Source organism: Chenopodium album, chromosome 8 (genome assembly GCF_948465745.1).
Source record: "Chenopodium album chromosome 8, dcCheAlbu1.1, whole genome shotgun sequence".
Taxonomy (NCBI): Eukaryota; Viridiplantae; Streptophyta; class Magnoliopsida; order Caryophyllales; family Amaranthaceae; genus Chenopodium; species Chenopodium album.
Genome location: NC_137841.1, coordinates 76557857 through 76568877, shown reverse-complemented (window position 1 = coordinate 76568877; position 11021 = coordinate 76557857). Strand labels below are relative to the sequence as shown.

At 36.8% G+C, this 11021-nt stretch overlaps 1 protein-coding gene across 1 annotated transcript; it reads left to right on the top strand.

Moving 5' to 3' along the window:
• The first annotated feature begins 366 nt into the window (after nt 1-366).
• LOC145642478 (sucrose-phosphate synthase-like) lies at nt 367-8406 on the top strand. Its single transcript, XM_081693674.1, has 13 exons — nt 367-767; nt 2450-2539; nt 2744-2985; nt 3146-3209; nt 3318-4010; nt 4175-4291; nt 4453-4584; nt 4753-4929; nt 5661-5714; nt 5807-5869; nt 5957-6886; nt 7382-7509; nt 7805-8406. The coding sequence occupies exons 1-13, from the start codon at nt 558-560 to the stop codon at nt 8076-8078; spliced, it is 3174 nt and encodes a 1057-aa protein (XP_081549800.1). The 5' UTR covers nt 367-557; the 3' UTR covers nt 8079-8406.
• Nucleotides 8407-11021: the final 2615 nt, after the last annotated feature.

Genomic DNA, 11021 nt, shown 5'->3' with positions numbered 1-11021 from the left:
CACTATTAATTTTTTATTACACCATTTTTTTTTAATTCTTTCATTAAACTTATACTTTATTTTTCATACACATTCCATCTCTTCTTCTTCTCCCCCCTCTAATTCAACCTTTTCCTATTCTCTCTTTAATTTTAGCACTTCCACCTTTTATTTAAGCCTTTTTTTCGATTAAAGTTCTAAAATTTCAATTTCTTTAATCATGTTTCCAATTACATATTATACCCTATAATGACTTAGTGATAATTCTTCACTTATCTCTCAATACAATTTTATAGAAATAACCCATGCATTACACGGGCCAGAAGGCTAGTTATTATTTAAGTAAGACCGTTCCAGAAAGAGAATATTTGTAATTTTATTTTCCATCTCTCTTTCTCTCTCATACCCTACAATTCGCCACCTGTAGTTACGCCCTCATAACTGTCAATCCTCTCTTCCTCCTTTCTCTCTCTCCTACGCCATTTATTCATCCTCCCTTATTCTTCTTCTTCCAGAAAATTACAGACTAAATTCAATTCAATTCAATTTCACAGAATTTTATCTGAAATTGAAAAAAAATGGCGGGAAATGACTGGATTAACAGTTATCTAGAAGCCATTTTAGATGTTGGAGGTCAAGGTATCGACGCTTCTAATGGCAAAATGTCGTCGTCTTCACCATCTTCGTTGCTTCTTCGTGAACGAGGCCATTTTAGTCCTTCTCGTTATTTTGTCGAAGAGGTTATTTCTGGGTTTGATGAAACCGATCTTCATCGCTCTTGGGTTCGCGTAATGTTTCTTTCTCTCTCCTCATTTTCTGCTATTTTTCGTCGTTTTTATTCATTTTTGGTTTTTTGGAGTTTTGATTTTGGTTGGTTTTGTTTGATGAATCATGTATTAAATTATTTGATTTTTTATTTTCTTTTCTAATTGCGTAATTGTGGAGTTATGTGGTTGGTTTGTAAATTGTAAGTTTATTGGAGTATTTTATTTATTTGATTTACGTGTTGTTGTGTGATTAGCTATGATTGACTGGTTTATTTAGTTTTTGAATTAATTATTTAATGGGAATTGAAGTTTATTGAAACCAGTGAAAAAGGGTTGTTATTTTTCTATTCAGTATTTGTTTATATGAAAAATTACTTGGAGGACTTGAACAAATTGTTAATTAGAGTGTAAATAAGTCGAGTCAAGATGATAGGGGTGTAAACGAGTCGAACCAAGATAGGGGTGTAAACGAATCGAGATCGGATGATAGTGAAATGTTAATGTAATATTATAGTATGATTGGATTTACTGGAGCTCATTTTGGATGAGCTCTTACTTTGTTTGAGTTTAATTAATTTGCTTCTGGGTGAGCTGAAGGTTGTTCAATTGAGATCCCAAAATGGTCTTATTTTGAAGTTAATTATGTAAAGTACTCCATATTAAAGTAGTTTACACACTGAAATAAATGTAACAAGATCCTACCTGATAATTTATTTCTTGTAGGTACAAGTGTATAACTCACAATTATGGTCAAATTTCTTATTTTAACGAAAATTAGTAAGTGGGTAGTAAAAAAAACGGAGGTAGTAATTGATACACAATTACGCATAGAACCTAAATTTTTTAACAGGTTTTACTAGAACTGTGTCCTTGCTGATTGCAATGAAATGATGGATGTAACAAGTAATCATAGTAATCGATGTACAATTAACATACAAAAATGGAGGTAGTATTAGTAATTGATACACAATTACGCATGGAAAATAAAATTTGAATAAGCTGTTGCCAGAATTGTGTGGACTAGACTTGCTATGTGCAATAAATTAAGACACTGAGATCTTAGTAATATCAAATTTGTTTCGAGCAAAATTTTAGTTTGCTTGGCAACGAGACCAATTTGAATGTGGATCACTATTTTGGGACGAGATAAGCTAATCACAGAAATGAAAAGGGAGAATATTTCCAATGTAGATTAGCAAGTTATTATAGAAGTATGAATGTTTATTGACAGAGATGACTGATGGCATTAGCTGAAAAATGGAACAAGTATTGAGGCATGACCGCATGAACATAATAACTGTAATATGGATTTGCTCTTAAATCAGGAATACTAACGAGCAGGGTTATACTTGGATGAGGTTTGGAAATTTTCTACTGTTTTCACTGGCTTTATGTTACAGTTGGTTGTCAGTTCTGAAATCAAGAGTTTTGTTTTCCCCTGCTTCTTTAAACATTGGTTTGTACTTTGTAGTATGATTTTTTTCATAGAAATAATCCGTGTTGTTTTATTATGTACTTATTTGCTTTTCCTCCTCCCTCTTAAAATTATTTCGATGCGTATTGATTCATTTAGTTTTGACTTGTGGATTTGTGGTAGTACATTGTAGGATCAACTTTTATTTTCCTTATATCTTGGATTTGAATGCTGTTTTTGGTTACTACTTTGGCATTCTGAAGATTTCAGTGTTTCCCTGTTTGTATAGGCTGCATCAACTCGCAGCCCTCAAGAGAGGAATACACGGTTGGAAAATCTGTGTTGGAGAATATGGAACTTGGCACGCAAAAAGAAACAGGTACTATTAATTTGCTCTATTTTGTTAGTTACCAAGTATTAAACTAGAGGGCCTTAGGGATATGCAGGCAAATATTCTTCACAAATGAATTTTCATTGGCATATATATTAATTTTGCTTTGTTACATGTGCAATTGATGTCAGTTCTGGATGGCTTTTTCTGCTGCCGTTATTTTTCTGCTTCTCATATGCAATTTGTTTGTAGATCGAGGGAGAGGAAGCTCAGCGTGTGGCTAAACGCCACGTGGAACGCGAAAAAGGTCGCAGGGAAGCTACTGCTGATATGTCCGAAGACTTGTCAGAAGGAGAGAAGGGAGACACTGTTGCTGATATGTCATTTGCTAGTGATAGCACTAAAGGAAGAATGCGTAGGATAAGTTCGGTGGAAATGATGGACAATTGGGCTAGTACCTTTAAAGAGAAAAAACTCTACGTTGTGTTAATAAGGCAAGAATAGAGAATTAGAGATACATGGTTGTTTAGCTATGTTTTATTCATATCTATTTTAATAGATTTTCTCTAGAACAAATTTCTTTCAGGGCTGAGTTAGATTGAAATACTTGTGATTCTTGTAAGTTATTGTTTTTAACAATCAATGTTGTTGCAGCCTTCATGGCTTGATACGTGGGGAAAATATGGAACTTGGTCGTGATTCTGATACAGGTGGTCAGGTAGCTTTTGCGTTTTATTTTAGCAGTTTTTTCATTTTGACCTGTTGTCTGTGTACTGGAAGATTTATTTGTGGTCTGACATGATATGTCATCATGATTGTTACTCAGGTAAAGTATGTAGTAGAACTTGCAAGGGCACTTGGGTCAATGCCTGGAGTTTACCGCGTTGATCTACTGACAAGACAGGTTTCAGCTCCAGGGGTAGATTGGAGTTATGGTGAACCTACTGAGATGTTGTCTCCAAGAGAGATTTCAACAGAGCAGCTTGGAGAGAGTAGTGGTGCTTATATAATCCGCATACCATTTGGGCCAAGGGACAAATATATAGCAAAAGAGTTACTTTGGCCATACATTCCAGAGTTTGTCGATGGTGCACTAAGTCACATAAAACAGATGTCCAAGGTTCTTGGTGAGCAAATTGGTGGTGGATTGCCTGTTTGGCCGGCTTCAATCCATGGGCATTATGCAGATGCTGGAGACTCTGCTGCCCTTCTATCTGGTGCTTTAAATGTGCCAATGGTTTTTACTGGTCATTCTCTTGGACGAGATAAGCTTGAACAGCTGTTGAAACAGGGAAGACATTCTAGGGAAGAAATAAATGCTACATACAAAATAATGCGACGCATAGAGGCTGAGGAGTTGTGCATTGATGCCTCTGAAATAATTATCACCAGTACTAGGCAGGAAATTGAAGAGCAGTGGCAGCTCTATGATGGATTTGATCTAGTTCTAGAACGCAAACTAAGAGCTAGGATGAGACGTGGTGTGAGCTGCCATGGCAGATTTATGCCCCGTATGGCTGTGAGTGTTCATTACCTTTTTCTTTTTCATGACTTTCTTTCTGGAATGATCTATAAGACTATCTACATAGACCTGCAGTTATCTGTTGTTTTTTCCCCTTCTCTGTGGCTTCTTTTTTTGTGCTTGTTTGCCATATTTATAATGGAGGTTTTGTAATCATTCAGAGAATTCCTCCTGGCATGGAATTTCACCATATCGCTCCACATGACGTTGATATGGAAACGGATCTTGATGGACATAAAGATAGCAATGCCAATCCAGATCCACCTATATGGTCTGAGGTCAGTGGAGCATTTCTGTGTAATAACTCACTAAGAGATATATGTCTTAACTTTTTCTTCTTTTTTAGCTGGCTAGTATCTTGTTTTAGTAACTTGCTATGCAGTTTGGGTGGCTTTGACATATGGATAATCTGCATCCTTCTGACCCTATCTCTTGGCAGATTATGCGTTTTTTTACAAATGGGCGCAAACCAATGATACTTGCTCTAGCCAGGCCAGATCCAAAAAAGAACCTTACAACATTAGTCAAGGCTTTTGGTGAGTGCCGTCCATTGAGGGAACTCGCAAACCTGGTATGCCTATCTGATCTTATTTTCTCTTTGTGTGTATCATAGGGCATCTGACTTCATAAGTTCTATAAAAGAATTGCTTGTTACATTAAGCTACGTAGGCTAATAGATTATTATGCCCATCTCAGAAAGAGTGTTGTGTATTTCTCTCTTTTCTTCTTACTCTTCCAGACTTTGATTATGGGAAATCGTGATGATATCGATGAAATGTCTGCTACAAATGCATCTGTCCTGATATCTATCCTCAAATTGATTGACAAGTATGATCTGTATGGTCAAGTGGCATATCCTAAGCACCACAAGCAGTCTGCTGTTCCTGATATATATCGTCTGGCTGCCAAAACAAAGGTACTATAATTCTCAGGTGAAGAGAGTATGTACCATATTTTAAGCTTTAGTGACAGACATCAGAACCGCAATGTCTGTTTATTTAGCTCTTAAGTAGCTGGCATTTGTTGCCAGTGGGCTTGGTATTGGTATTAGTCTTGTTATTAACCTTTTAGTCATGCTTCCATGGGTCATCAGTTCAATGAAGATTAGCTGATTATATGTAGCAAGGAAGCTTTCATTGAACATTTAATTTGATATTTCTTTCATCAGTTGTCCCTTTATTCCAGAGTAACTTTAACATTATACAGCGCCAAATGATTGTCTACCTTTTTAAAATGATCTGGCCATAGCATTATGCTTTGAGTTTCTTCCATAGTATGTACTTTTTCAGGAAATAGTCGTCACATTCTTCTTGTCTCTCATGCTTAAGGATATATTTATATGTAAAATAATTGAGCCATTCCCTTTTGCTCTCATCACTTGGTATTATGCATCTTGGAAAGTCAAATCATAAACTATTACAAAGTATGTTCTCTCTATCCAAATTAGCATGATTGATGATTATTTTCCACAAAGGGAGTATCATTTGGAGTGAGTCATGGTTACATGGATGGTAGGGGCTTATATATGCTTTGAGTCTAGACTCTATGCCTAACAAGGCTACTTTCATGGCATACTGAAGCTAAGTAATGCATGCTGTACATTCTTACTGTCATAATGATTTTATCCCACTTTTTGGTGTTTTGTAGGGTGTGTTCATCAATCCTGCGTTTATTGAACCATTTGGACTGACTCTAATTGAGGTGCTGTTTTAATCATTTTTTGAAGTTTTACAGCCATAACTTTATTCTATTAGCAGTTGACAGTGTTTCTTAATTTTTCTTTCATTGTGTAGGCTGCTGCCTATGGTTTGCCAATTGTCGCAACAAAGAATGGAGGCCCTGTTGACATTATTGGGGTCAGTTAATTTGTAATGCTTAATGTGGTTACATGAATACTGGATGTTGATAGCTGTTTTTCACTAACTACTGTGGATTGATGTCAGGTTCTGGACAATGGGCTTCTCATTGATCCTCATGATCAGCAATCTATTGCTGATGCTCTCTTGAAGCTTGTAGCAGAAAAACACCTATGGATGAAGTGTAGACAGAATGGGTTGAAAAATATTCACCTCTTTTCATGGCCAGAGCACTGTAAAAATTATTTGTCCCGCATAGCCAGTTGCAGACCTAGGCAACCAAATTGGCGAAGAGTCGATGAAGGATCTGAAAATTCAGATACAGATTCGCCCGGTGATTCTCTGAAAGACATTCATGATATATCTTTAAACTTAAAGCTTTCACTAGATGCTGAGAGGACTGAAGGAGGCAACAGTTTTGATGATTCACTAGATTCTGAAGAAGCTGCAGGAAATGCAAAGAGAAGAATAGAGAATGCAGTCTCAAAATTGTCAAAGTCAATGGATAAAGCACAGGTTGATGTTGGTAATCTAAAGTTTCCAGCTATTAGGAGGAGAAAGTGTATATTCGTCATTGCTCTGGATTGTGATGTGACTTCAGATCTTCTTCAAATTATAAAGAATATTATTTCTATTGCTGGAGAGCAAAGAGTGACAGGATTTATTGGAATTGTACTGTCAACATCTATGACCTTATCTGAGGTTAATTCTCTTTTGGCTTCAGGAGGTTTGAAGCCTACAGATTTTGATGCATTCATTTGTAACAGTGGCAGTGAACTTTACTATCCATCTATGGGTTCTGAGGATAGCTCAACAGAGTCTCCGTTTGTGTTAGATCAAGACTACTATTCACATATTGACTATCGCTGGGGAGGAGAAGGTTTGTGGAAGACTTTGGTGAAGTGGGCTGCTTCAGTCAATGAGAAAAAGGGAGAGAATGCTCCAAATATTGTTACTGCGGATGAATTTAGCTCTACAACTCATTGCTATACATTTAAAGTGAATGATTTCACTTTGGTAATCTCTCTAACTCATACTATAAAGAATATACAATGCTTTTACTTGATACTCTAAAGAATATACATTGCTTACTCTTTTTTCTTTCTTTACATGCGTGTCTTTTGGGGCATTGCTTAGGCAAATTGTTTAGTGCACTGGAACAGTAATGGTTTTAGATATCCTGTGGAGCTATATTTACACAGAGCTTGGACTGCAGTATATACCTCTATGGCTCTATCAAACATGAAGCTTGAGATATTCTTGTTATGAAATTATTGTTCAAGTCCAGAGTTCCTGCCTTCTGTTCATCTGTTTAAGTAGTTCCTACTTTGACCATGGTGAAATTTCATGCAGATTAGATCTAGTTTTTATATATTCCAATTCTTATCAGAATCTGAACTGAAGTGTTTGGCTGCTTCAGTTCTTCTTTCACTGTGCTACCGTACATGGCCATTGTCCTTTACATTAGTTCAAGTTGTATCAAAAAAATCTTTGACCTGTCTCAATTTGCAGGCACCCTCTGCTAAGGAGATTAGGAAAATGATGAGAATCCAGGCTCTTCGATGCCATGCGATATATTGCCAAAATGGTACCAGATTGAATGTGATTCCTGTATTGGCCTCCAGATCCCAAGCACTAAGGTATGCAGATAAAGATCTCATTTTTTTTTAAAACTCAGAGTCTAATGCCTCCAGATCCCAAGCACTAAGATATGCATTGGGAGATTAAGGCATTTTGTAGTCAAATAGTTCATCTCTGCTTGTTTGATCAACTGGAGGAGAGACTTGACTTGTTAGTTGTTAGACTTCAGTTTCGAAAAATTGTACATTCTTTCCTATATTGAATAGCATATTTTTCTAGGCCTTGTTTCCATTACTTGCAACAACTTAAATTTCTCATTCACTCACTAAAAAGTTATGTATGATATATGAGCAGATACCTCTATATGCGTTGGGGAGCAGAGTTGTCCAATTTTGTGGTTTTTGTTGGTGAATCGGGAGATACAGATTATGAAGGCTTGTTGGGTGGAGTCCATAAGACAGTTGTATTCAAAGGCATTTGCAGTAGCGCTAGTAAACTTCATGCTATCAGAACTTATCCTTTGGAGCATGTTATGCCTGTTGACAGCCCCAACATTATCCATACTGGAGGATGTAACCTTGATGACATAAGAGAGGCTCTAATCAAGCTTGGCGGTTTAAAAGCATAGAAGTTAGTCTTCAAGACATAACAATACTGATTTTGAGATGCCACATTTTACAAATTTTCTTCAGTTGCCATATACATACATTGCTGATTATATCTCTGCTGCATATATTGCTGGGAATCGGTCGGTTGAATGTTTTCCTCAACTTGTATATTTATTCATTTTGTTGCATCATTTTTTTTCTTTCTAGTTTAGATAGGGCTGGAAGCTGAATCATAAGGGCAGTAAGAAGAGACTGGCAAGTTTCTGTAAGCTGCATTGTACAATCTGAAATACAATTTTCAACATGTTCTCATATGGACTAATTTTTATATACGCATATTTTACATTAGTTTTATGTTCAGTTTTTCACGAAAATAATCAGGGACCAAACACGGAGTTGCAGAAGAACTCAGAAAGAGGATAGAAATGCTTGTTTAGATTTGCAAAATTGTCACTTTTGACAATAGCAGCATTTCATTTTATATAGTACACTTTTGTGTACACAATTATATTTGTTAATTGTACTGCCTCTAGAGGTCTAGGTAGAAGGGTTAATTCATGTCTGAGGACTCTAGCTAGTTTTACAAAGTATGTATATTACAATACAGAGTACTCCATACAAAATATGCCCTTGGTATTAGTATGGTTGTATTGTATTTTATCTGAGTAACGTCGTTGGTAAGATTATCCATCTTTCATTCCTAACACATAATTCTCCATAGTGCATACAAGTACTTATAACTAGAGCTATCAATTCGGGTAAACGGGTCGGGTTTGGGTGGGTTGAGTCAACTCAGATCGGGTTAATTCGGATTAATTCAATAACCTATTCGGGTCGGGTTTGGGTTGGGTCATGCTTGAGTTGGGTCACGTCAGGTCATACTTCTTATCGGGTTTGGGTCGGGTTTAGGTCGGGTTAATAATAGGTTGGGTTACATTCGGATCAGGTGAGCAATAGGTCGGGTTTAATTCGGGTTTTCATGGGTTAAAACTGGTTAGGGTAATTCTCGGGTTCGAGTCGGGTTCAGTTCAAGTCAATAATTTGCGGGTTAGAATCGGGTCGGGTCATTCTCGGGTTTGAGTCGGGTTCGGTTCAAGACACTAATTTACGGGTTATAATCAGGTCGGGTCATTTTCAAGCCGGGTCATTCGCGGTTTCAAGTTGGGTTCGGTTCAAGTCAATAATCTGCGGGTTATAATCAGGTTGGGTCATTTCCAAGTCGGGTCATTCTCGAATTCAAGTCGGGTTGTATTCAAGTCAATAATTTGCGGGTTACAATCAGGTCGGGTCATTTCCAAGTCAGGTCATATTCGAGTTCAAATAACTGTAAATTGATAATTATCATTTTTATCAAGCTAATTATTTCCTTTGACTATAATATATATGGCAATATACTAGGCAACTATAGTCTATAATTAGGAAGATAATTATCTCCTTTGGCCATACAACAAATATATACTATATCTAACTCTTAAATTTGAGGATGATGCTCCTTTCTTTTGCTGGCGTGGACCGACTTGGTCTCCCTAGACAAAATGCTTTGACCAACAATAATGAGGCGGTCTAAATTGCATTTAATTAAGGTGATTTGAAATTGGGTCAGGAACAATTTGGGTTTAATTTAGGTCGGGTCAATAACAAGTCATGTTAATTTCGAGTCGGGTTAGTAACAGATCGAGTTGAATTTATGGGTCGGGTAAGTAATAGGTGTCGTAAATTTCGAGTCGGGTCATGAATAACAAGTCGGGATGAATTTGGGTCAGGTCAATAACAAGTTGGGTTAAATTCGGGTCGGGTTAGGAACGGGTCGGGTTGAATTCAGGTCAGATTAATAACAAGTCGGGTTAAATTTGGGTTTAGACAGGTTAAAACGAGTTTGGGTCAATTCCGGTTCAAGTCAGGTTCGGTGCAAGTTAATTAAATTGGCCGTTGTAAACCGGTAAATCGGTGCAAGTTGTAAACCGGTAAATTGGTTGTTTAAAAGCAAATTAGATGGTTACACACACCCAACTGGACTCCCGGAGGGTATTAGGGACCATGGTAAAAATTTCGGCAATTTTTATTTTCAGGCAAAAAAAAGTCAAAAAATTCCAAAATTGAAGACTAATATCCACGCTTTTTGAGAAATTTATTTGGAGGTTTCAGGCCCCGGTGTCGAAAAGTCTTGAAATTCTATGGGATACATCTCGGGGTTATATAATGCCGTTTGGAACCATATATGATCATTATTTGTTGTCATAAATGTTCATGGTATGCTTTAATTAATGAAATCGGTGCAAGTTGTAAAACGGTAATTTGGTTGTTTAAAGGCAAATTGGATGGTTCCACCCACCCAATTGGACTCCCGGAAGGTATTAGGGACCACGGTAAACATTTCGGCAATTTTTATTTCCGGGCGGAAAAAGTCAAAAATTTTCAAAATCGAAAACTAATATTCACGTTTTTTGAGAAATTTTAGAGGTTTTGGGGCTCGGTGTAGAAAATTCTTGATATTTTAGGGGATACATCTCGGGGTCATATAATGCCATTTGAAACCATATATGCTCATTATATGTTGTCATACATGTTCGTAATAGGCTTGAATTAATGAAACCCTTGCAAGTTGTAAACCGATAAATTGGCCGTTTAAAGGCAAATTGGATAGTTCCACCAACCCAATTGGACTCCCAGAGGATATTAGAGACCAAGGTAAACATTTCGGCAATTTTTATTACCGGACAAAAAAAAGTCAAAAAATTCCAAAATTGAAGACTAATATCCACGTTTTTTGAGAAATTTTGGAGGTTTCGGGGCTCGGTGTCGAAAAGTCTTGAAATTTTAGGGGATACATCTTGGGGTCATATAATGCCGTTTGGAACCATATAGGATCATTATTTGTTGTCATAAATGTTCGTGGTAGGCTTGAATTAATGAAATCGATGCAAGTTATAAGCCAGTAAATAGGCCGTTTAAAGGTAAATTGG

Coding starts and splice junctions, on each gene's coding strand:
- LOC145642478 (XM_081693674.1), top strand. CDS start 558: ATGGCGGGAAATGACTGGATTAACAGTTATCTAGAAGCCATTTTAGAT. Junction 3,210..3,317: donor ATTCTGATACAGGTGGTCAG/GTAGCTTTTGCG, acceptor ATTGTTACTCAG/GTAAAGTATGTAGTAGAACT. Junction 7,510..7,804: donor TCCAGATCCCAAGCACTAAG/GTATGCAGATAA, acceptor ATATATGAGCAG/ATACCTCTATATGCGTTGGG.